At 39.1% G+C, this 27,531-nt stretch overlaps 1 protein-coding gene across 1 annotated transcript; it reads right to left on the minus strand.

The window, feature by feature from the left end:
* Positions 1-212: 212 nt before the first annotated feature.
* Positions 213-27,531, minus strand: LOC120768843 (circumsporozoite protein-like). The gene is made up of 3 exons (XM_040095595.1): positions 27,361-27,531; positions 26,636-26,748; positions 213-573 (listed from the first exon to the last, which is right to left on the minus strand). Exons 1-3 carry the CDS (start codon positions 27,529-27,531, stop codon positions 213-215), a joined length of 645 nt encoding a protein of 214 aa, XP_039951529.1.

A 27,531-nucleotide genomic window follows, 5' to 3' on the forward strand; every position in this document is an offset into this window, starting at 1 on the left:
AAGTGACGTGGCTGAAAAAAGTAGGGTTTATGGTCCTGATACCGAACAGCCAATCAAGTTCCTTGCAATTGTAGAAGAAGACATAGACATAGACGTAGACAGAGATATAAGCATAGATATTGCCATAGTAGAAAGAGAGACAGAGCGGAAACAGGGACAGCTACAGAACAAATACAGAGAGATAGATAAGAAGAGAGATAAGAGAGGGTGAGTCAGAGACTGAGTCTGAGATTGAAACTGAGACTAAGACTGATATTGCGGCTAGGACTGAGGTTGAGACTGAGACTGAGATTGAGATTGGTACTTAGATTGGGAATGAGATTGAGATTTAAACTGAGAATAAGGTTGAGAGTGAGATTAAGACTGGGATTGATGTAGAGATTGAAATTCAGATTGATATTGGTATTGAAATTGGGATTGGGATTGAGATTTAGACTGAGATTAAGATTGAGATTGGGATTGAAGTTGAGATTGAGATTGAGACTTACATTGAGAGTGAGATTAAGGTTAAGATTAAGATTAAGGTTAAGATTAAGATTAAGGTTGAGATTGGGATTGAGACTGAGATTGAGACTGAAAATGGAAATTTAAATGAGATAAAGACAGAGATATGGATATAAAATATGGGAATATACATCTAACTTCGTAAGCCGAAAGTGCACTCAAAGCAAGTCAAGGAGTGTAGGACCCTATTAGCCATAGTATTAAGATACTTCGGTTTTAGTCTTGTTTCGGCGTTTAGTATTAGCGGAATCGCTAGGAACTAGCAATGAGCTTACAAAAAAGAACACACTTCTCCAAATGATCTCAAGCTGTAAACGAATTGGTGTTCTCAAGTGCTGGCACTGAATCAATGGACCACTCGCGTGCATAGCAAGCGTTGGTTAGCAAACAAGACATGCTGCTGGGAAAAAAATCTGTCCCAAGTTGGAAGGTAAAAGATCACCTTTAGAAAAGTTCATATAGCCAAAAATTAAGGTATTTTTAACTGATCACTGTCCCATAGGTATTTATGCGGTGAAGCAAAAAATCAAGCTGGACGCTAATTGTCGAAATCGTTTGCAAGAAGGTGAGATGGAAGGCATAGCGAGCTGCGGACCCGGCGAACTGGCTGAATTGATAGTAGCGGTTTCAACAAATCTGTTACCGAGTCAAAGCGAGGTTTGCTTCAAAATTAGAAGAAGAACTGGCGTGCTTAACTGACCAAATGAGATCTTTCGTGTTGCCTGCCGGTGTCTGTTAATCTAACCTAACCTAACTTCGTGCAACAATTTGTGTTAAGAATTATTTCTTACTAAGTTGCTGTCTGATTTAATTAAATTTCCTTATGTGTTTTATAGCCTGAACAGGGTATACTACTAGGTTTGCATTAAATTTATAACACCCAGAAGGCAACATATAAAGGGTGTTCCATTTCAAGGTTCCCTACTTCCTTAATATTTTGGCATTAAAATTTTTGAAGATTATCTCTTTTCAAAATTGACGGTGGCTACGTCTCAAATGATCCATCCGTTGAGTCCAATTTTCGCTGACTCGTTAGACTGGTCACTGGCGAATGACACACGTCATGTTTTGCTCTAAGGTGTGAATCGAAGCGGGATTGTCCGCATAGACTTTACACTTTACATATCCCCACAGGAAAAAGTGTAACGGTGTGTTATCATTCGTTCTTGGTGGCCAATTGACCGGCCCAAAACGTAAAATTATCTGCGCACCGAAGTGTTCTCCTAATAAATCCATCAATTGAAGCGATGTTTGGAAAATGGCACCGTCTTGTTGACCAAATGTCGCCGAGATCACGAAATTCAATTTCAGGCACCAAATAGTCGGTTATCATGGCGCGGTAAGGGTTTCCATTGACGGTTGCGTTCTCACCGGCATCAGGTTTGAAGAAATATGGACCGATGGCTCCACCGCCGCACTCACCAGAACCAAATCGTTGCTTTTTCTAGATGAAATGGCATCTTTTGAGCATATTTAGGTTGCTCTTCTTCCCTAATTTAGCAACTTCGCTTGTTTACATACCCATTGAGCCCATTTCTGATTCATCGCTGAACAAAATTTGACTCAAAAACGACGAATCGTCTCTGCGGAAGGTCGAGCGGTTTTAGTTCTTGCAAAAGCTGTATTTTGTAGCTTTCAATTTGAGATTTCGACGTAAAATACGCCAAGTCGTTCCATGAGTCAGTCGGAGTTACTCCGAACGGCGCCGAATCGACTCTTCACGACCTTTGCGTACACTGCCAGCAAAGGCGGCTAAATTTTCGTAACTACGTACTGGACGTGGCCTATTCCGTCGAATAATAGACAATAATGAATGCTAGATCTCAAGATGGGCTTTTAAAAAAAATCTTTACTTTCGTCATCCTTTAAATGATCATCTCGACAAGTTGAACGAATTAGTCACCAGATCCTTCTGCCTGTCCATCAGTCCGTATATACGCAAAATAGTTCCACAGTTTGTGAGATTTCGGTCTGAAATTTCGCACACACGGTTTTTTGTACTCAAGAATATTTGAAAGTAAAATGGGGGATAGAACTCTCTGCAGGGTTACTATTGAGCGTTGCAACAGCTATAAAATACTCTTCACTTCTATGTAAATATATATCTGCTTATTTACCCGCGGCGGGGTTCTACTCGATTCGACCAAAGTGTATCTGTCGCTCTCGCCATGCCACATGCCTCTTCCGCGTAATTTGCTGCTGCTTTGCCTATGTTGCAAGACACTTCTAGTCTGCATCAGGCGCATAAGTGGCACATTGAAAGGTTGTAAATTCACTTTGAAATGCAACTTTGGTGCTTTCGCACAATCACGCACCCATACGTACATACACACACACACACATATATATATATATATATGGTATAAATTGCTGTAACTACAGCGTTGCTTTCTTGCATTTAGCCTCAGCATTTTGCTGTTGTTTATTATTTGTTGTTTGTATTGCAAATTATTGACTTTCAATTTTCGCGTAAAGTTTGCAGCAACTCACTATAATAATTATAACTGTTGCCATATTCTCAACTCCCCTTCAATTAGTAATTTGCGCAAAAGCAAAGGCGACGGGTTCAATTGAATTTTCTATGTGTGTGTGGGTGTGTATGTGTATATTTGTTGGTGTTGTTGTTTTGATAACTAAACGACTAAATAAAACTAAAGTTGATGTAATCAATAATTTAACAGCATTGCACGCAAAATAGCCATAAATTTGGTTTTCAAATATGTGTGTACGGCTGTGTGTGTCTGTATGCCTTTGCCACTGATCTCCTTCCCACAATGTCTTGTTGCTGTTCCTGTGCTGTTTTCTGACGTTTTTTCGCATTTATATTTCCACTCACGTCTTTCGTTAATCCCATTAATTTGTTGCGCATACAACAAGTTCTCTAATTGGTTACTCGTTGTGGCAGGTACTCGTAACTGAATTGTTGCGCATGCGCGACCAACTTGGCAACTTGGCGCTGCGTGGCACTGCTTTGTTGCGTATGTAGGTGTACACCTGTTAGCGTATGGACGGACGCTAGTGAATGGCCTGCAATCATGTGAGTGCACTCAGTCATTAAAATGATCAAGTGGGAAGAAAAGTTTTTACTCAGTTGCTGTAGTAGCCTGGGAAATAATAGTGCGGTAGTTAGGGCAGAAGATGTGTGTATAAAAAATACAGAATAATTTACTATTCGTGTATATTTCAAGACTTTTAGAAAGTTCCCTTATAGCATTGACAGACGGCAGCGTTAAACCAGATTAAGTGCATTTTTCGGGATTAATTCAGGAGTTACCACAGCTAACTCCGTTGCTGAATCCAAAAATAACTCTCAAAATTTTAGGGAGTTTGTGAGATTTTCGTTGGCAACATTGTTAAAAATGGCCAATTTTCATCTATTGTGAATGAAATACAAGCAACCCTGACAGCTGTTTATCAAATTCTCAATATAATATCAATAAAACTTCTATGTTATGATGCAGTTTTAAAAATAATGTGTTGATATGCTTTTGTAAAAAAAAAATGGTTTGGTAAAAATTGGTCGGCTAACGACCGTAATGTTTATCTTCTATCAATTTTTATTGAAAATATTATAAAAAGGACAATGAGCTGTTTATGAGAGTTTCAAACTCGCATAGCTGCCGTCTGTCACCTACAAATTTGGATCTGATTAAGTGCGCAGTTAATCCGGATTAACGCTGCCGTCTGTCAAGGCTATTAAGGACTTAATACAACAATCTTATTAACGGTGATCCAGTTGGAAGTTCTCTACTATTTTAAAGAAACAACACAGAAACTTTAAATGTAATGGGGAATATTTATTATCATTCGAAAGAACATCCTTTTTGACATTAAGTTCTTTTAAGGACTATCTCTTTCAAATGTTGGCCGCGGCCATTTCTTAGATGATCCCTTCGCTGTTTTCAATTTTCGATGACTCATTCTAGCATTTCGACTGGTAACTGGCGAATGACAAGCATATTGTTTTGCTGTAAGGCCTGAATCGAAGCGGGATTATCCACATAGACTTCACACTTTACCTAACACCACAGAAAAGAGCCTAATGGTGTGATATTATGCGATATTGGTGGTCAATCGACCGGCCCAAAACGTTAAATTATCTGCTCACCGAAGTGTTCTTACAATAAATCCATTGCTTGATAATTCCACCGATCTACAAATCACATCAAATCGTTGCTTTTTCTACATAAAATGACAGCTCTTAAATCTCTTCAGGTTTCCCTTCGTCTCAAATACGCCAATTTTGCTTATTTCCTTACCAATTAGCTAGAAATAGGCCTCACCGCAGTACAAAATTTGGATCGAAAACGCCGGATCTTCTTGGACGTTTTCAAGAGCCCATAGAGCGAAGCGATGTCGCTGGGAAAGGTCGAGCGGCTTCAGTTCTTGCACAAGCTGTATTTTGTACGATTTAAGATCTCGTCATCCCATACGTCAGTCTGAGTTGCTGCGAACGGCGCCGAATCGAGTTTTCTTTAGACAACCTTCTGAAGATCGGCCACAGGAATTCTTGGGTAAGTTGTCAAATATACTAAAGCATAAAAACAGCCACTCTGAAAGGCTTAGGAACCAAAATAAGGAAAACAAAAAATTTTCCGAAGCAGAAGTTGTACTAATATTGTACTCCATCTTCTTTATCAAGTTTTGAAAATGTTCATTAAAAGGGGTTGAAGATTAGCTCTTAAAAACAGTAGAATCTATGTAACCGGAACGGATCGAATTTATAATCCGTCAAGGGTTGTTACCTCTTCAACGTTAATAACATAATTCTAGTAGAGTTATACTTTCCTTTTAAGAACTTGGATTAAAGATGCCACTATGTAGTCGAAAATTTACGATTTTGTGTCTCAAAGATTCAAAACATAGCTTCAGTCAAACCCATTCGTATTAAAACCTAATTATAACCACATTTTTTCGGACTGGATAATATTTTTTTGATTTTAAACATCGCCTCTGTGGGGTAATTTTTTCTTGCTTTTGATTAAAAATCCGTCGAACTTGCCCAAAACCATCTTTGGGTACTAAGTGAGTTTAAAAATTCTATGAAAAATAATCGCACCTTACATAATCAACTAGAAGGACTTTAACCACCGTTATTACAAGACTAGCATCTACTACTGTTGGATTACTATCCTATGGGATACAAACTATGCGTTTTTTGTTTTAACTTAAGGTCAGGTTGAAAGGTCGGTTCATTTTGTTACCTTACTAATAATAAAATTGATTGAAAATACTTTCTCCCGGCAAAGCGTTTTAAGTCTGCTACAAATTTGTTAAGCAGATGATATCAATGCTAGCGATTTCGCCAAGTTAGCCGAAGATTTGACTGTCGAAATGCTTTAACCTCGAGTCTTGAAAAAACTGTAGAATGGAGGAAAAAAATTCTGGATGTTTTCATCTACTATTCCTATACACATACCCTTTGGTCAGTTAGAGCCCGAATAGAATATCATCCTTACCGCATATACATCTGTTTAACAATGCTCAGTAAGAACTGTCTACATAACCGGCTATCATAGTCAGTAATTTCAACAATTATGGATCAGTTTCGCACCACGTTTACCAACAACTTAATAAAGCGCCTCCTCTAAGACGCCCTTATTGCACATCGAATACGCTATTGCTGTTATGGAGCTAAGTATCGAAGTAGAACAGATTATGTTCATCCGCCGGCAACAATTGTAGCTGTGCCCATCCACTTTATGAAGGATTTGGCGGACGCATCTTGGTTTGCGGGCGTAAAAACTATAACACATGCAATAGTTGATGTCGAATGGCCATCAGCGAGTCGGAAGTTTGGGGAATGGGTCCACAATAAGATGGCCACCAATCCCAATTTTCACAAGAAAATTTTGTTCAATGATGAACATTCCTTTTGGCTGAGTGGGTACATTAATAAGTGAAATTGTCGCAATTGGAGCGATTATAATCTATAAACCATTGTTGAGACATTTTTACATCCTCAAAAAATCTCTTTCTGGTGTGCTCCATAGGCAGGAGGAATCATTGCATAATATTTCTTGAAAAATTAAGGCAACTATAATAATAAACTAAGTGAGAAAAGCTACAGAGCCATCATTAATGACTATAGAGCCCAAAATACTGCAAAATATAGTCTGGGATTCTCGACTGGATTTTACTCGAACCAGCCGCGGCGGTCACTTGTTCTAAACTATCGGCTGCACCGAAGCTAATATACCCTTCACAGGTGCATTTATTTTAGTAACTATGTGTTCAGTTTGTATGGAAGCTATATGCTATAGTAAACCGATCCGAACAATTTCTTCGAAAATTATATTATTAACTTAAGCATATAATCCATGTCAAATTTCGTGAAGATAACAAGTCAAATGTGAAAGTTTTCCATACAAGAACTTGATTCGGATTGTTCAGTTTGTATGGCAGCTATATGTTATAGTGGTCCGTTATCGGCAGTTCCGACAAATAAACAGCTGCTTGAAGAGAAAACCACGTTTGCAAAATTTCAAAACGATATCTTAAAAACAGAGGGACTAGTTCGTATATATACAGACAGACAGACAGACAGACAGACGGGCAGACAGACAGACAGGACATGGCTAAATCGACTCAGCTCGACATACTGATCATTTATATACTATATGTGCTTCATAGGGTCTCCGATGTTTCCTTCTGGGTGTTACAAACTTCGTGACAAACTTAATATACCCTGTTCAGGCTAGAAAAATAATAGAAATTTATAAAAAAGCAAAATTTTTGGCAATAAAATTAAATTATATTCGTTTTATGCCTTTTTGAAAATCACATGTTGAAAAAAACACTCTTTATGAGTAAAGCTTAGCATAGAGTAACATCACTTTGAACAGTCGATAAGTCAGCAAATAGGACCTATGTAACAAAGCTGATGTGGCAAGATATATAGATAACTCTAGTAAGTAGGAGATCTCACAAAGAATAACAAGGTAAAGATTTAAGCTGGTAGCACCATTGCAAAAAATTAATTTTTTTGGTATATATCCTTAGAAAAGAATAAGATGTTCTATTTTTACAAAAATACTTCCAAGAGTATTAGGAACCCATCCCATACTTTAGAGATATAACCTCAAAAGTTATTTATGGAAGTATGAATTTTCAAATATTATCGCAACTTCCTGCTTGGAAGGCTACAAACGGCGTTCTTTTGTTTTAATCAAATGAAATTATTGCATTACGAGTGCACTGCTATTTCAGACACAACGCCCCGAAAAAAAAAATTATTGATGGCAAAGCACTTATTCCACAACTCAGCGTTCACTCATTGAAGCGCACAACCATTACTGTCAACGAAGCATAAAGATGCGCGCTGCAACTACAAAGCACATACACACACACTCATACGTATGCAACACGAGTATTTATAATTGCAACGTACATATATCTGTGGCACGATCAAAACATATTTTTTTTTTCGCAATCAAGCGTTTTTCGCGCTTTAATCAAAAGCAGCTGCGGTTGAGGGAAAACTGTATGAAATCAGAGGAAATAAATATAATTTTTACTTTCATCTTTTGGCAGTAGGAGCATTTATGATTCATATGAGCCAACACATACACATACATACATATTTACACATTTATGTATTGGTGCACATAAAAATAATTGCAAGCCTGCATTGCCTTGCCGCGTCACCACACAACAGCGCCAACCGCAAGCAGGCAATCCAACAAGCATCGAGACACCACAAAAACAACTGCGGCTGCCTGCAGCATCCAACAACACAAGCCATCAGCAACATCCCGTCATCGTCAAGTGGAACGATCAACAGCACGATCGGCGCGTGCAATCATCGGCAACGATCGCAAATTCGCCGGTTTTGTTTTTGTTGCACAACTATGTATATGTAGTTGTTGTTGGCGTTACAGTGAACTGGCGCGTTAATTTGCGCGCGCGAAGGCGTTTACCAATTTAAATTGATTTGAACGAGGAAACGTGCACGAATGCGCGCGCACGTTCATACGTTATCGCATTGGCTCGCATGTATATATGTATGTGTGAGTGTACACATACAAACTAGTCGTAGCGAGTGTATTTGCAGGCGCTTACGAAGAAGAAAGCCATGATGTAGGAAGAAAATTAAAAATTATATAAACAATCATAAATGGTCATTAAAAGTTTTGAGATCATAAATGCAGATAATCAAAGATAAAGTAAGTGGGCGTGGCAGCGTCGATTGGTCGGTAGGATTTAATGATAATAATTTTTGGGTGCAGGCAGACCTACCGGCTTGTTTGGCCAACTTTAATACAAACCATACGCATGATTGCAATTTCAGGCACTCTACAGGTGAGGCTTCTTTTATTATTAATGTTAACTGACAACTCGTAAATTTTATACTAACCTCGGTGGTGTAAGTAATGGTGAGCCAACGCAGTACCTAACTTCGCTTATGTTTACCGTGATAAAATATATTCAATTAAAAAATATGTTAAATCATCTTAGTTGGCTTATAAAAAGTTTGTGTTTCGGTACAGTTAAAGATATGGCTTCAATAATACTCAAACAGCTATGAAAATAATCCTCAGGGTTACATATAACGCGATGCTGTAAAGGAGTCATTGGCACAAGCTGAGATCTCTCACCGAAAGTGGTCCTCTGGCTCTACGACACCTTAGTCAAGCCCATTATCTTCTATGGAGTCTTTATGTGGTAGAGAATTTTAGACACATATTGTCCGTCAACATCGCCGGAAGTTGTATGGATGCGATAGTTGTCATCAGACTCAAAGGGTCTGGGTACCTAAAAGAACACGGGTCTCAACACTGGAAAATACTCACTCACTTTGACTTCAAAGAATCTGGATTAATAAAAGTACATGAATCTAAACACTCGAAAATTCGGAATAACTTGGACTTCATGCCGGAAAACATGGAATACATAGAAGACGAAGTTATCAAGACGAACCCTGGCGGCTCCTTCTCTACCCATATACTTTAGAGGGAGTTGTGGGTGGGTAAAAGCATGATGAAGGAGAGGGGTAGTGAGCTTTTTCACGAATAGGTCAATGCTTGGGGGAAGGTTGGTGGAGGGATCTATTGTCAGGAGATACCTATCAATTCCAGCTCCAGACTTCCGGACTATTGCAGTGTCATCCAAGCCGAAGTTGCAGCCTTTAAGGTAGCTAGAGATCTACTGCTCCGGAGAGCAGCTTCCTTCGGAGAAATGACATCCATTCAGATAGCAGAGCGGCGATACTAGCCTCGAACTCATTAACAGTGCATTCTCAGCTGATCAAAGACAAAGACAGCGGTATCGCAGAGTCTATAAAGCTGATGAGCTAACAAGAAAAGGCACCCTAGAACCGCTATCGGTCGAATAGGTGCGGGTCGGTGCTCCCTTATCCTTTTTTGGTGTACTACTAAATAGCTGGACTGCGCGGAAGCGCTGGGCCAACATCGGTACATGCGCTGTCGTAAAAGCCTTTTGACTCAAGATATCTCAGGAGATCTAGTGATCTCTTTGCCCTCAGTAAAGCTGACCTCACCCTAGTCTCTGGGTTTTTGGCCTCCACGCAGCAAAGATTGGAATCTTACTAGACGCCATCTTCAGATGCTGTATGAAATGAGGTTGAAACAAATCAACACTTTCTTCTTGTACTTGGGAGCGCATACCTAGAGACATTCCACCGAACTGGCGGGAATGGAAATTAAGCGCCTGTGCAAATTTTTATTGGATACGAAGATTTTTGCTAATGTATAGTTCAAACACAGAAATTTTGTTTTCTTTGGTCTCACAAAAGACTACACATAGAGTTCCACATGCGATCTTTGACCAGTCATCTAATTTAACCTAACCTACATATAGTGGGTATAGCTCTTCTATGAGACACAATATTAAACGATCAAATATGCAATATTTTGTTCGATAACTTGTTGTCTTTTTGAAAGTAATCTCATAATGCCACTCCTGTAAAAAACCCCCTGCTATATTGGCAAAATCTGGAACAGTCAATTTTCACTAGCATATCTTGAGGCGAAGCTTTCACTATCAAAATCATTTGTCATTGATATAAACAGGTAATAATTACTTAGGGCCATGCCATATTATGAGATGGATGCATAAGAATCTCCTTAACAAGTTTCCGTAGTTTATGAAGAGTCACTTTCACTGTATGGCTTCAGGCATTGTCCTGATGAAACACAATTCCTTTCCTATTGGCAAAAGCGGGCAGTGTCTGGGCTGATTGTTTCTTTCAAACGTTGCAATTTTCGGCAATACAAGTCCAAGTTAGAAGCTTGTAGTAGAGAAGCTGATAGAAGAGTCCTACCAAACACATATCAAATCTTTCCTGATCGTCATTTCTGTCTTGGCCACCATTTGTCTCGTGTGACCTTCATTTGACCACGACCGCTTTCGTTTGACGTTGTCTTAAGCAACTAAATTTTTATCACCAGTAACCATCCGGTCTTCGAAAAAGCCTACAATTGCAGTTTCTTAAGCTTACTAAATTATATGTAGCATAGAGTTAAAGAAATATTTCAATACTTTTTTTTCAGACCAAAATTCCTAAAGAATTAATTAAAACAGGTCTGAGAATATAGTTTCTTGCACACAGAAAGTGCTGTGGCATTCGAGTCAACGCTTTGAAATAGTGGCATGCCACAAACACCAAACAAACGCCATACATCAAAGTAATTGCCACAACGACCGCGAAATCAAAGAGGCGACGAATGTGTTTATGATGCAACATGCAACCAATGCAACAACACTCCCCTCAACTATTTCCCAATAAAATATATTTAATTTCATAAAAATATTTCTATATGCCGTCCATTCAAGCTTACGTCTCTTGCGCGCAGCCAGCCACCTGGCTATCGCCTTGCTGCGTTACCGCCTCTTTTGACGATTTATTAAATGATTCGAAGGAAAAACTTAAATACAGTTTCCACCCTTTTGCCACCTGTCGCTGCTCTATCATAATGCCATCACTTGTGCGCTTCTAGTTTAACGAATTTTCAGTTCTCACGACGCCGGCAAAGCCATCGAGTTGAATTCCATTTGGCTGGGTTGAGACGCTAAATACTGTGTTTCCTTCGTTCGCTGCAATCTTGGTCTTCGTGGCACATTTGGCACACGTTACTCTCTAAATACGAGCGTTTTCTTGTTTTATTTCCTGCAGCCTGAGTAATTGGCTGCTTTGATCTCTGACTGATGCGACTCTTGTTGTGTGCTATGTTGCATGTTGCAGAAGAATTTTATATGTATTTTTATACATCTTAAAAATTTACGGTTTCTTTGCGTTGCATGCTGCATGTTGAGTGTGGCAGCATTGCAACTTTGAAGTGCGCAATTAATTAAGAAAGTAGGTGGAGTTTCTTAAAATGAATAAGAAATGTTATCTTTTTATTTTTGACGGAATATTTTTAGAATACACCATAAACTTGCAGCTTTGGATTAGAAGTGCAGAAATGTCTAATATATTAAGGTTTATGATACATTTCTAAATTAAAACTTTATCATGGAGCTAGAAACAACAGCGTCATTAAAGATATTTGGGCACACAAACTGCTCAATCCTATGATTGCAAGAAGTGAGAGTATATTATATTGGAAGCGGTCCTAAGAACTATTAGCTCAATCAGTCAATCTCGCCGCAGTTATAGGTTCTGACTGGACACTGTCGAATTGATTCACATGCGATGCGACTAAATATTCTGTTTGGCGCTCTTTGCCGAAGCTGCATGGAGAAGGGCGTGGTAGAATCAACTTGGTAATTAGCCCTTTGACAAGCCAGCGAATTTGATGGGAATGATGTTAATCTTCTTCTTCTTAATTGGCGTAGACACCGCTTACGCGATTATAGCCGAGTTAACAACAGCGCGCCAGTCGTTTCTTTTTTTCGCTACGTGGCGCCAATTGGATATTCCAAGCGAAGCCAGGTCCTTCTCCACTTGGTCCTTCCAACGGAGTGGAGGTCTTTCTCTTCCCCTGAATACCTTCAGAGATGGAGTGTTTTCGTCCATCAGGGCAATATGACCTAGCCAGCGTAGCCGCTGTCTTTTAATTCGCTGAACTTTGTCAATGTCGTCGTATATCTCGTACAGTTCATCGTTCCATCGAATGAGATATTCGCCGTGGCCAACGCGCAAAGGACCATAAATCTTTCGCAGAATCTTTCTCTCGAACACTCGTAACGTCGACTTATCGGTTGCTGTCATCGTCCAAGCCTCTGCACCATATAGCAGGACGCGAATTATGAGTGACTTATAGAGTTTGGTTTTTGTTTGTCGAGAGAGGACTTTGCTTCTCAATTGCCTACTCAGTCCGAAGTAGCACCTGTTGGCAAGAGTTCTCCTGCGTTGGATTTCCAGGCTGACGTCGTTGGTGGTGTTAATACTGGTTCCTAAATTGACGAAATTATCTACGACTTCAAAGTTATGACTGTCAACAGTGACGAGAGAGCGACGACTGTTAGTTTGATGACAGGAGATATTTCGTTTTGCCCTCGTTCACTGCCAGGCCCATTTTCTCTGCTTCTGTTTGTACACTCTTATAGAAGATGGTACCTTCTCTATTTAGTTCTGCAGCTCGAACTATTTTCTCCAGAAGCAGGTTGAAGAAGTCGCACGATAGGAAGTCGCTTTGTCTGAAACCTCATTTGGTATCGAACGGCTCGGAGAGGTCTTTCCCGATCCTGACGGAGCTTTTGGTGTTGCTCAACGTCAGTTTAGACAGCCGTATTAATTTTGCGGGGATACCAAATTCAGACATCGCGGCATAAAGGCAGCTCCTTTTCATGCTGTCGAAAGCAGCTTTGAAATCGACGAAGAGTTGGTGTGTTTGTTCACTTAATGGTAGTTTGTATTATCTATAAATAATCGGGTAAGGTATAGGGTTATGTGTATGCAAATGATAAGGAAGATGAGACACGTTGAAATCCTAGTGACTGTTTGACTCTGTGTAATATCATTCGCCAGTTACCGGGCGAAATGCTCGAACGAATCATGAAAAATTGGACTCAACTGATGGATCGTCTTTTTTGGGGAAACAAAATCTTGTCAAAATCCATAATTTTGACGAGTTCATCGATCATTACCAATAAACACAGGTTTAGTTATGATGAACGTTTTTTAAGCAGATGGATCCCATTTGGTCCTTCAATAGTTTGCGTAGGGGCACTTGCTTTCTTTGTCTATCCGTGCCTCTCGAATCGATTGAGCTTCTAGATTTGGATTATTCTGCGTTTAACTATTTTCATTTGCTATGGAGTTCATTCAGTGCTTGGTTCCATCTTTTTCGATATCCAACGCTCACGCTGAAGACATCAGCTACCTTGCGGAGGACAATTCTCTTGAATGCTTCAAGTGATTTCTCAACTTGCTTCGTCATTGTCCATATTTCTAGGGTCTATAGTAGGATGGGAATATTGCGTAATTTTTGTTCATTGAAAGAGCTCTCTATTGTTAACCGATCTGCCTACCTTTTGTCAAGATTTTCGCTTGATCTCTAGGCTTAGCTTATTGGTGGATTTATGCTGGTTGCGCGATTGCCAAAATTATTCCCTCCACAAATTTAAAGCTGCCAACAGTGAGGTAGTTTTCTCAAGAGGGCAGAAATCTTTGTATATACATAGCTTCAGAGTATTTTGTCTTGCCTTCGTTCACCATAAGCCAAATCTATTTCTTTAATTTTTATATTCACTGTTGCCAACCCTCCTTTCATTTGTCGAAGCACTTCACAAACTCAACATTTGGGATACCCTTAAGGTCGTTTTGCAATTTTCATCTTTCTAAGGTATTCTCTTTTGGAAATAGCAAAAAGTCACGATACGCCAGGTCTGGTGAATATGAGACATAGTTACAGGATTGTTTCTGGCACACAATTCACGAAAACAACCACAAAACTTTTAACGACACAAAATCGTCAAGCTCACAAACACACGCTAACCTTGGCGCTAACCTTAGCGGCTGCTATGTTACAGGCAAAGTAAACAATGAATATAGCTGATTGATACAGCGTATGCGTAATACAAAATTTTGACAAATGTTCTCTAAAAAAAAACGCGAAATTCAGAATTCCCGTTATTTTATAAACATATCTAGTTTAAGTGAACTAGTTCCTTAGTTAATGCGACATCGCTCTGAAATTTTGCACACGTCTTTTTCTCACCAAGCAGCTACTCATTTGTAGGAATCACCGATGTCAATCAACTATAGTATAAAGGTGCTATACAAACTGAGTGATTAAAGTGAAGTTAACGTCTTTTCTTGTTTTACGCTGAAAAAGGCTGCTTCGATGGTTCTGTTGTTAAGGCCTTGGATGTCGGTGTTATCTGCGTATCCAAGTAGCATTGTGCTTTTAGAGTAGACAGTGCCACTATGATAGTAATACAAGATTAAATATGTATTAACTTATTTTAATATTAAATAAACCTTTCAGATCTCCCATGGCCGCCCTGTAACCTCGCTCTGGCTCGCTGATGAAATTCAAATTGCCCTCAACTACTAACTGCTAGCTGCTACTTTTAAATAGTCAATCTTAATTTCCAACTATTTCATTTAAATTTTTAATATTTCAATTCCCTTAAGGTGTACTTGCTTGTTGCCATTTGCACTTGCACATGCACACCGCACACACACATAAAATAAGTATTATTTCAACAAATGCGCTCATGCGCAAATGATTTTACACAAACTTGAGCTCACGCCTTGCGCCTGATATTATGCTATGTTTGCTTTTTACCACTGAAATGGCATATAATTTGCACTGTTTAACTCCGCCACCGCATCCCCCTTGGCACTCTAATTAAAGGTAGAGTAAAGTTGATTTTTGCTGCGGCGTTGAGCTGGGCTGAGCTGAGTAAGCGGGTTCAGCAGCGCCACAGCAGCTTCTGGGTAATTTTTGCTGAGCAACTGTAAATGACCTTAAATTTTGCAAGAGCGCGACCATACACACACAAATATAGGTATATGAAAGTAACACTTGTAGTGGTGGGTGTGTGCGAAAACGAAAAGCTCTCATTTAATGTGAAAAAGTAAAGAGGAAGATTGTGAAATTGAAAGGTAGTGCAAGCTGCAGGGGTGTGGTTGGGTTTTACTTTCATCATTTAAGGTTATAGTGAAAAATTTTATGCATCACTGCGCTTTAGAAATGTACACATACCTACATATATATGTACAATCAAACTGGAAATTATAAATTTATTAATGCAGTGACCTTTCGGAGTGATGAAAACTTAGTGGCATATGCCTTCAAATTCAATTCATATGACTGAACTTCTAATTTTCCTCAAAAAAATATATGTTGTTAGCCACATATTAAATCAATTTCATTGCTTTCGACATTTCGTGATTGGCAATCCTAGTGTTGCAATCTGGCAACTCGGGCATTAGTGTGACTAGTACACTCAATATTGCATGATCATTTGACTTATGGTGTGCAATAGGCTAGCTGGTAAGTCCTGGGGCTGCAAGATAATGATTGTCGGATGGTTGTACACCGATTATCAAATATGGAGCGGTGGTTTGGACATTCGATCGCAGATTTCAGCAGGACTTCAACTACCGAAGCTGCCACGACTCGCCTGCATCTGCGTATCGGGTGCCATGCGCACATGTCCGACGGCGGCACTTGAAGTCATGCTGGATCTCACACTGCTTCACATTGCCATTGGTCATGTAGCGAAATACACACTACTTCAAATGACAGCAGAAGGGTTCGGCAGAGGTAAGGTAATCTTTTTCCGGCTCATGAAGGACTTAAGTGACGAAGTACCACTGGCTCTTCTCCCAAGGGACAACATTACCAAAAGTGTAAAGTTCATTAAGAAGTTCAAGGTTACCCTTCCAATCACGAGCTACTGCTTAAGGATAGTACGATCAAGTGCTACACCGACGGCCCCAAATCGTCGGAGAGAATTGGAGCAGGATTCGCAGGACCACATACCAAACTCTCCATACCTATGGAAAGTTTTCCGATCATATTCTAAGCAGAGGTCTTTGCTATATGTAAGTCGGTGCATGGAGATAAACCCCTAACGCAACTATCGCAATGAACTTAGTGTTATACTAAGCGGCAATCAAGCGGCTCTGAAAGCGCTCTGCGTACGAAATCAAATCGCTACCGATGCAGGACGGTGTATAAAACGGCTGAACAGTCTATCAGAACGTAAGTGCACCTTGTCTGGGTGACCAGTCACAAAGGTATAGCCGGGACTGAATTGGCTGTTGAGCTCCGAAGCATCTACCAACATGGAAGGACCCGAACTTTTCATTGGGGTTGGTCCCCTTACCATCCGCAAGGATGAAGGTGCGAGCAGGGAGGTGTATTGGCAACAACTCCAATGCGTGTGCCATACCAAGCTCTTATGGGCCAAGCCAATCTTTTACACTGGCCATTATAAGGGTGGCTGATGAATTTTGCTACATTAAGAAACTCAAATAATTTTTTTTTTTCAGTCTATGGAATACATTTTTCTTTTATTCATGTTAAAGCTCATTCAATTTTATTAAAAATAGCTTAATTAGTTTTAAAAATAATGGAATTTAAATGCCCCCCCTGCTCGTTGATGCATGTGCGGCATCTTACCAAAAAGTTGTTCATTACTGCTTGGAGAGTTGAGACTGGAATAGCCTCAATTGTTTCTCGCATGGATTGCCTTAGTTCATACAAATTTGTTGGTTTTGCTTTGTAGACTTCCTGTTTACAATAACCCCTCAAGAAAAAGTCAGGTGCAGTAAGGTCAGGCGACCTGGGTGGCCAACGGAATGTGGAGTTTCTGGATATCAGCTTATTGGGAAATTTTCGTCGCAATTCTGTCATAACAGGTTGGGCTATGTGAGGAGCTGCACCATCTTGCTGAAACCACACAGAGTTGAAAGAAATTCTCATTCGGCGTAATTCTGGATAGAAAAACTCTCTCAACATGCTCAAGTAACGGTCTCCAGTAACCGTAACGGTGTGACCGTTTTCTTCGAAGAAGTAGGGCCCGACAATGCTGCGTGATGAAACTGCTCACCACACTGTGATGCGAAGTGGATGCAATTCCGTCTCATGGAGTATCTGTGGGTTGGAAGCACTCCATATTTGCCAATTTTGTTTGTTTAGGTTGCCGTTTAAATCAAAATGGGCCTCGTCAGACATGAAAAGACAGTTCAATATGTTTCCATCCTCTTCCACCATTTGAAGCATCTTCTGGAAAAATTCCAAGCGAATCGGCAAGTCTGCAGCGTCAGTGTGTTGGCCATTTAATTTTATATGGGAATAAGTAAAAATCTTTGTGTATGATTGACTGTAATGACTGTCTGATTACACCCATTTGAGCAGATAAGCTTCTTGTCGAAACACGTGGATTGTTTTGTATGGCAGCAGCTACAGCAGCGATTGTTTCCTCCGTTTGAACTAAAGGGTTTCGATGGTAAGGTCTTCTGTTGACTGTCCCATGCTCTTCAAAGTTGTTTACAAGTCTCATTATAGTCCATCTGCTCGGAGGATTGCTGCGAAACATGCGCCTATACTCTCTTTGAACCGAAACTACGGACTCCAGTGCGTGATAGCGGCGGACAATCCAAATTCGTGTTTCAGTGTCCCAGTTATCCATTTTTGTTAAATGTAAAAGTCAATCTGAAAAATAAAAAAAAATTAGCCAGATTCATAGAAAAAAAGTTATTTTATATTTTTTTTGGTAGCGGCTTTCATCAGCCACCCGTATCAGTATGCTCGGGCTATATGAGTTATTGTGACTTATCAGAAGGCACTATATATCTGGTTGCGGTGCAATCCTTATATATTTATCTACTCTTGATGAATCATGAACTTTCGTATTAGCCCAATAGTAAACAAAAGTCTATTGCATGGGTTTGCAAAATGAGCCGAATCTATCAAAAGCTATTTGACTACGAATCTGAACTACGTTCGGAGTGGTACATAAGTATTTGTTTTCTTTCAAGAAATCAAGAAAACCAACCACCGAAGACGGATAACTCTTCACCAGGACAATGCAAGCTCCCATCGACTAAAATAACTGCTTTTTTGAACACTCAAAACATCGAATTGATGAGTCATCTACCATAGAGTCCTTACTTGGCACCAAATGGTTTTTTTATTCCCGAAAAAAAACTCAGAGGTCGACGCTTGAAGAAACGGTTGATTCTTTAAAAACGCATGTTTTAGAGATACCCCAATCAGAGTGGCTAAAGTGCTTTGAGAATTGAACCGCACGCATGCAAAAGTATATAGATCTTGATAAAGATGATTTTGAAAACAATAAAACAATTTTCGATGATTATTACTTGTTTTTGTTCTCTAATCTGGAAATATGAATGATAATCTGTGCCAATCCATTTTCTGAAGCAACCCCAATCGGAATTCGCAATTTTTCAGCGAATCTGTAAACCATTTTGTCAAGAACCACAAAATAGAAATTACTCTTCCTATTGAGGACCGACATACAAGTATATATAAAGTAGTTAATCACGGTGAACATTTACCCTGACGGAGCTGTAGATTTGTGTATTTACTTCAAGAGTCTGCCAGCGTAATCCACGTAATCTTTATCAAAACTATTTCTTCACGGTCCAGTGCTTACATATCACATATGCATATATTTGAAAATAGTCTCCTACAATTTGAAGTTGATCCGGCAAATTTTACTGATGAGGAGGTTCAGTTTGTCATAAACAAGGCAAAATCTTCCAAGTCCATTGGCCCTGATGGAATAATCATGCTAATGCTCAAGCACTTCGAAAGAATTAAGCTTTCTCACCAAAGTTCTCAACCTGTCGCTAACCACTCTTCAAATACCCGACGTGAGGAAAATCGGAAGAGTGGACGCACTACTGAAATCTGGGAAACCTGCCAACAATGAGGAATCCTATCGTCCTATAATACTCCTATCTCCAGTACTGAAGACACTTGAGGCCTCTACTGCTACTGCCGACCTTCACGTACCAACTGAGTCTAGCAAACCACCAGTATTGCATCAAAACAGTGGCCAGCACCACCACAACTCTTAGCGTCATAAACGCCCAGAGAGTGCATGGTCTCAGCCAAAGATCAACAGGACCCTCGTAGCATCCTCGTAGCGTTGGACTTGTCAAAAGCCTTTGATAAAGTCAATCACACCACCCTAGAAAAATATTAGGAAAATTTACACTCCTTTCAGGGCTGATGGTGTGAATTATGAACTATCTAAGTGGATCATCATTAGTACAATTTCGAGGTAAAAACTCAAAATTAAGAAGAATTAAAGACGAGGATCTGCGGGGTAGTGTCCTCTCTCCGAAGCTGTTTAACTTCTACATATCGAAACTCCCTCAAGCACCACAGGCAATTTCTAACACCTCATACGCTCGTGATTTCACGATAATGACGTCAGGGAATGAAATCCATAGCATGTGCTCAAACGCTCGCTACAAGGAACCTAACACTCTCCGCCACTAAATCCACAGCGACCATATTTACTAACTGGACGAAGGAGTTCAGACTTGACTTTAATATCGCAGTCGATGACGTTAAAATACTGTCAATAATCCCAAGATTTTAGGTGTGACATTCGATCGCCTGTGCTCCTTCACTCCTCTCACGCCCAGGATTATTGCCAAAGTACAGAGCCGCAACAAAATCCTTAAGTCGCTATCCGGCGGCATATGGGGAAAAGACAAAGAAACGGCGCTAGCAACATACAAGGCAATCGGCTGGCCTACGCCGCACCAAGATAGTCGCCTGAATGTAATGACACGAAGATGACGGAGCTACAGACATGTCAGAATACTGCACTCCGGACTACAACGGATGTTTCTTGATGTCTCACATCGAACACCTGAGGCCCACATGCTTCCAGTTAATCCTTTCCAAGCTATGTCTGCTGAGGTGCTTTCGTAGAAATTACTTACCATTGCATGACCTCGCTGACAACTTATCTCATCTTTATCATCTTAACGGGGACTAAATAACCATTACAACAACAACAACTATATGAACGGGCAAAAAGGTCTTGCTATGTGTTTGACATATGGCCATGCTCTTAGTTTAGACCTATATACATATACTTGGATAGCCAAGAATTAGACTGCCTGCAGGAAACTATAGACACGAAGCGGGAAACTTTGGTCAATAGGAGTGATATGACTAGCCAGAAGTTTCGATAAATAAAATTTGAAGTTCTTATGCATCTATTTTATAGTTCGTACTTGGCACAAAGTGGTTAATAACTGTTCTCGTCTATCGCGAATGAGTCTTCTGTTAAAAATTCGCCTAAAAGTGCTTGCCAAATTCGACTCAATAGAGATGGGAGTTTTTATGAGACATCACAATGTGCTTTCTGTTCTAAATTTATCATATTCTATTAACTAAATTGATAAGTAATTGCTTCTGATGATTATAATGCCAACTCACTTACATTTGCATGCATGCAAAAACATTTTATTGAATTTCTTTCGATTTATTTAAATTAATTTAAAATTTCTTAAGGTTGGTAAAATTCCTCGAACTTCTTACTCTTACTAATATTCAATTGCATTTGTCAAGAAATTGCTCATACTTTATTGAGGATTTGTACAAATTCCCTGATCAAAACACATTTCATTTTTCCCAGCCTAGCGTTTACCGTTATGCTAAATGCATTTATATTAAATATGAAGTATACATGTCAATAATAAGTAAAAATCAACTGCATGCACCAGTGCACATGTTTGGTCGCCTTAAGGTATGCAACGTCAATAATAAATTCAAGGAAATTTATAATTTAAATGCTTTTACATGAAAATTACCAACACTCGCTTAATTCATTAACAGTCAGAATTTAATTACAAATTGACATTTGCACTGACTTTTCCTTGAATTTTAAATAAGTCTGCATTTCATTTGCAAATGCATTCTTTACTTGCTAATTTATACACCTGCAAGGCGTGGAAGATTTTCGAAAACAATACATTACATATATTACAATATATTTAATTTATTTATAAGTGTAAATGAATATTATCTTTGTAGTGGAATATGCGAAAGTTAATAATTTTGTGTGACTATACATACATACGTAATTATTTTATTTTAGAGAAATAAGAATTTGCTGCTCAACAGAGTTTTGGAATTATATTCGATTTGCTGAGTAAATGCACACTGTGACAGTACATTTAAATAGAGCTGAGTTAGCCAGAAGGTCGAAAATTTCTCTTTTTTGTTTGGCTTAAAATATTTCTGATGAAAAGTTATGTAACGGCTGGAATATTGCAATTATTTCATTAAGTATAATTAAACAAACGAAATTAATAATTTTTCTAATATTTGTGTAAATAGTTGTGAAGATTTCAGCCATGTTCGAACAATTGGATTTATAGTTGCATAGAATTTCATATTAAAATTGTGACAAAAGAGTACACTGATTGTAAATAAAACGCAAATAATTTAACTATTCATCAATATAAGACATTTTGTCGCCTTCAATCCAGATGTAACCAGATGTAATACACTTATGTCAACGATCAGTCCTCAAAACACTTTTCATAAACACTTTTTGCGTTGGTCATCAGCTCCTTCAGCAAATTTTGTTTTATCTCTTCGAACGAGCAATTTCAGTTTGAAGTAAAAGAAAAATCTCTTAGGACCAAATCTGGTGGTTTATCGATGGTATTCATAGCACTTTTATATTCTTGCAACTAGTTGCCACAGTGTGTTATAGTTTTCTTCATCTAACGGTTGTAAGTATCACCTAAAACTGAAATCCGGTTGACTGCCTGTCTGTCCGTCCGTTCGTCCGCCCGTGAAAGCAGTAACTTTAGTAAAAAATGAGATGAAACTTGGTATGTAAGTAGGTTCCTTAGTCCAAAAAAATTTCGAATTCGTAGATGGGCGGGATCGGTCCACCAATCGCCGAATCACCGAAAATATATAAAGTGGCATAATTAAGCACTAAATTAAGATATAAAACTGTAAACATCTGGCGGCAAATTTTTTTTTGGAAAAGTGGGCGTGGCCCCGCCCTCCGACAAGTTTAATGTACATAAATCCTAAACCACTTAAGCTACAACAACCAAATTTGCTGAGTACAAATCTTATAAGAACTTCTATCGACGTTGTGAAAATGGATGAAATCGGAGAATAACCCCGCTCACTCTCCATATAACGGTATTGTAAAAACCTACTAATAGCGCGATAAATCAATAACTAAATACTCCGGAGACATTGAATTTTACCACCGAGATGGTATGGCACCGCCCACTTCCTGATCAAATCCCATATCTCGGGACCCGACCAACCGATCTCGACTAAGCTAAGTACATGGCATTTTTCTCGTATCCCTATGTCAGAGTGTGAAAATGAGCGAAATCGAACCACAGCCGCGTCTACTTTCCATTTAACACAATTCTGCAATCCATTTGGTGCTTTCAATTTCCGGCTAAAATTTTACACTAATAGTTATTCGTTTATAGTATGCCACCTTATGACCAAAAATTGTCCAAGTTCAAACAAAACTTTTCAAGCCCCTAGGTACCGAACATTTCGACCTATAGTTGACTTTTGAATTTCAATCAATATAGTATGATATATATAACTGAAATTAAGGGATAATCCTTCTCTTATAATGGCATATCTGTATGTCAAAAATGGGTTGAATTGAACCAGTACTTCTCTTAGCCCCAAATACGTAATATAAAGTGATCAAACTTCGGAGCGACTTTATATCGCATACATCGGCGCCACTATGCGAGTTATCCCAATGTAAATAAGAGAGCGTGTTTTTTATAACAATGTATCTTTGTGACTAAAATAGATATATTTGAGCGAGAACTTGACTAATATCAGGATTTTCGAACATCCGACTGACTTTTCTTTATATGGCTAGTTTTACATTTTTATTTTATTTCCCTCCAAAAGTATAAAATGCTCGGTTGCACTCAAACTTAGCCCTTCCTTACTTGTTAATAATTGCATTTTCCTATTTGAACTTAAATAGGAAACCTAACTATTTCTTTCTCGCACTCAAGTTAGGTTAGGTTGATCTGTTAATCCAAAAAGCCAGCACAAGCGGATCCATTTTCTACGGGTTCAACCACAGGCCCGATTGCGACGCCCAGTTCTGGACTGTATAGAGAGTGGTGGTCATAATACTGTTAATGGCCTAAAGACACCTACCCGTTATTAAAATGGCAATGTTGCCTGCATATGCCAATATCAAAGTTCCTTAGCAGTTTGTTCACCACTACTGTCCATAGAAGCGGAGATAGCACTCCACCTTGCGAAGTAGCTCTACAGACTTCCTTGGTCATTTTAGTGTAGTTCCATTCTGCTCTTATCTGTCTGGAGGTCAAAAGGTTTTCGATTCAGCGTTGTATGACAGGATTAACACCTATTGACTGGAGACTGTTCAGAATAGATTCTGTGGAGACGTTGTTTAACGCTCCAAGAGCGTTTTCGTTATATTCAAAAGCCCTTTCGATATAAAATATATGCAGTCTCCAGTGATCTGTCCTTTTTATGTGCGTGTTGCGCCTCGTGCAAGCTTCTGGGAGGTGCTGCGGTTTAAATATGAGTGTCCAAGCTCTTCTCCAACTGACTGACGAGGTGTTTCAATGAGTCCTGGCAGTTGTCCGTTCACTCTCCGCTACTTTTGCGAATTAAACTGGGCGAGACGGAGCGTTTAGATAATAGTTTCCTAAGTCCCGCCGCCTCGAAGGTCTTTTCGAATCCACTACAAAAGTTTTTCCAGAATTCTCGCTTCTTTATTACGTTCTAACAGTTCTCGCTTTATGCTAGCTTGGCCCAGTTGAAGCATTCTCGTACTTTGCGTCTGCAAGACCCTAGCTCCTTATTGCCTTCGTTTTGTGCTTGAGTCGCTCTTCATGCGAGTTGTACACGCAAGGTTTCAATCTCTTGCTTAATAGTATCTGCCTGTAGAGATCCCAATTTGTATTCCTGGAATTTCACCTAACATCGTTCCTGATCTTTGCTTCCGATCTAATGGAGAAGTACTAGATCTATCTATGGTCAAAGAATGTCGGTGAGCTTAGCACCCTCCAGTTTTCTACCAATGCATCTTTACTTGTATATACTGTTTTGGCTTGAACGTTCCTGGAAGTGGATTCTATGTAGGTAGATTCCTAACCTCGATTAGCTACCACTAGACTACCTTTGTTTGGGGGCTGTCCCAATCCGTATTTTAGGCATTAACATTTGTGCCCACCTCCAACACTTTCTTCCTTCTGCTGGATATATATGCATATATATCAGGATGCAAGGAGTAGAAACTCATCATTGGCACCCTTCAACCGTCAGATCCTGTGTGGGAATACTGAAATCAATATGAAAAAAATAGATTTCTCTTAACCTTCCTATACTCGCGCCAATTTTTGTAACACCTATACTCGCGCACGGTGTCACAGACCGATAATTTGTATCCCTACAACATATTTTTTTTAACAAGAAACTCATAAACTATTACTATTATTTTAAAGTTTAGGATGTAATGAAACAAAACGGTATAACTAAAAGTTATTTTATTAATTATTTTACCGACTTATAGCTTATCACAAATCAGTCTTAAAATTTGAGATTATTTTCTTAAATACTAAAATAAATAAAATATAATCTGAACTTCTTTTAAAAAACAAATTAAACTTCTTATTAATAACAACAAACATATCAATGAACATATTTATCTATGTTTGACTTAGTTTTGAGCCTCGCCATAGCAATCAGGGCATACGGTTACAGCATGCTCCAAACAAAGGTATTTTTTTCAGGTAGCACAGTTGTAACGTGTCTTGCGGTTTTTTTTTTAAGAGCAGTATCCAAAACGACCTACTTTATTATTGTTAGATGTTGCTGCATACTCGGGTCCATCTAATTTGCATATTTCGGTGAGCCTCAGTCTTATGCTTCTCGGCAAGGATGAAATGAAAGCCCGTCGTCTAAGTTGCGGATTGATCAGATCGTATGCTAAGGCTTCAAGGAAGACCCGACGGCTAATTTTCTTTTTAGGGTTATTCGGCAGGTATATTATAAACGTATTTATACCCGCTACATTCATTAAGCTGTAAAATATCACCATTGGCCATCTATTTGTCCCACGTGCGACGTTGTAAGTCTCACACATTTTGTCTACGCTATCAACTCCACCTTTGGTTCTATTGTAGTCCATTATAATTTCCGGTTTACCTGTATCTTCATTGATCTGGGCATCATCGTGAATGTTGGATACGAGAAGGACATTTTTGCCTTTTTTTGGTACATAGGATACAAGACTGCAATTGCCTCGCTGCCCGAATAAACTAGATTTTTCGGCTCTTTCTCGTATTTCTGTGAAATGTTTAGGCAATTCTCCTTTGTTTTTACGAATCGTCCCAATAACTGTCAATTTGTGTTGAGACTCAAGCTTATCTATCAATGGAATACTAGTGAAGAAGTTATCACATGTGATATTACGCCCAATATTGTGAATATTTTCACTCAATCGCAAAACCAAAGCCAAAGCGGAGTTATCAACTTGATTTGGACCGTCTGGTTGCTTCCCAACGTAAACTTCCATGGTATGGGTATAAAACATTTTAGCATCTGTCAACGCATAAATTTTGATTCCATATTTGTTGGGTTTTGATGCAATGTACTGGCGAAAGTTACAACGTCCTCTAAAAGCCTCTAACTTCTCGTCAATTGTAACATACTGAGACACGCTGTAATATTTTTTGAACTTTCCCACAACTATATCAAACAACTCTCTAATAGGTGCCAGTTTATCCAGTTTTATTCTCTCTTCTCGTGTATCTTTACTGTCAGATCTGAGACAAATCATCAATAGAAAGAACCTGGATAATCCCATAGTCAATCGAAATATCTCCGGGGATGACCCGTCAGTTCTGAAAAAATCTTTGGCATTTAGACGAGCGTTCCTTCTGGCTCCAGCAAACAGTAAAAGGCGTAAAAAAGCTTCAATTTCAATATTGCCTGTATCGGCACAGCTCACCTGGTTCCTTCAAATTTCTAGCTTTTCCTCTAGCGCCTGGAAGTTGAGTAACTATGTTTCTAGCACGTCGCCTAGTTGGGTTTGAGGCAGGAGATTTATTCCACCTTGTCTGTCCATCTTTTCCTAAGTAAAAATCATGGGATCGTTAATTATGTTCTTCCTCAGATATCTCGTCATTGTCATCGTCTTGCTCGGTATCGTATGTCTCTTCTTGTACCTGCACGTTATCTCCACCTCACTGTCATTTTTGTCTTCATAGGTTGAGCTAGAACTTAACTCTTCCAGCAGCAATCTGATTTGATCATCGTCCATTTTGATATAAATTAAAACCTAAAAAAGAATGATAAAATTGGTCAAAATATAATATAGAGCAACATACATACATATATTTTACTATATATACTTTATAAAGTAATCAAAGTCCGTAAAAATATACAAATGCACGAAATAAATTATATTAAAACTTACACAAAAAGTTACACCTATACTCGCGTCGGTCTCGCGGACCAATTGGTGATGAATGCTACAACACGTGTGTTTCGCCCGAACGCGCGGCGTGCTCTAAAACGAAGTTAACCACAAATCCGGCAGCTAGCAAGGAACTCAACTTCTTAGGATTTATCTGCATAAAAATATTAACGAAAATGTGTTTCGTCGGTCTCACAGACCAACACGGGAGTATAGGAAGGTTAACCAACATCGCTGATTTTACTTTTTTTGTAGTTTTGTGACTTCAGCCGAGCGACCACGTTACCCGATGCAATCCATGGTTATTCGACTAAAGCTACGTCGTAGCTGCTCTTCTCTAAATTGAGAAGAAGCGAGCGAAGAAGTTATTCTTCCCTTTTATGCTTACAACGCTTTCTTGGTCCGAGTCTTCATGGACTGAGGCACCCGTGCGCTGTAAAGCTGGATAGGCAATAGTACTATATGCACCGCAACCTGCTGCCAACTGTAAGAGTCTCGTTTCCCACCAATATTTGGACCGATATCCCAATCCGCCTCGTTCCTTTGTTGTTCTCCATTTTGAGTTTTTGATTGGAGGTTTTCTACCACTAGCGTTTTATACCCACCGCTAGGTACCTCATTAGCAATGATCGTTGTATTATCCAT

The sequence above is a fragment of the Bactrocera tryoni genome, chromosome 2 (assembly GCF_016617805.1).
Source record: "Bactrocera tryoni isolate S06 chromosome 2, CSIRO_BtryS06_freeze2, whole genome shotgun sequence".
In the NCBI taxonomy this organism is placed as follows: Eukaryota; Metazoa; Arthropoda; class Insecta; order Diptera; family Tephritidae; genus Bactrocera; species Bactrocera tryoni.

Coding starts and splice junctions, on each gene's coding strand:
- LOC120768843 (XM_040095595.1), bottom strand. CDS start 27,531: ATGGATAATACAACGATCATTGCTAATGAGGTACCTAGCGGTGGGTAT. Junction 26,749..27,360: donor ACTCTTACAGTTGGCAGCAG/GTTGCGGTGCAT, acceptor ATTCTTTTTTAG/GTTTTAATTTATATCAAAAT. Junction 574..26,635: donor GAGGTGGAGATAACGTGCAG/GTACAAGAAGAG, acceptor TTCCATTTTCAG/TCTCAATCTCAGTCTCAATC.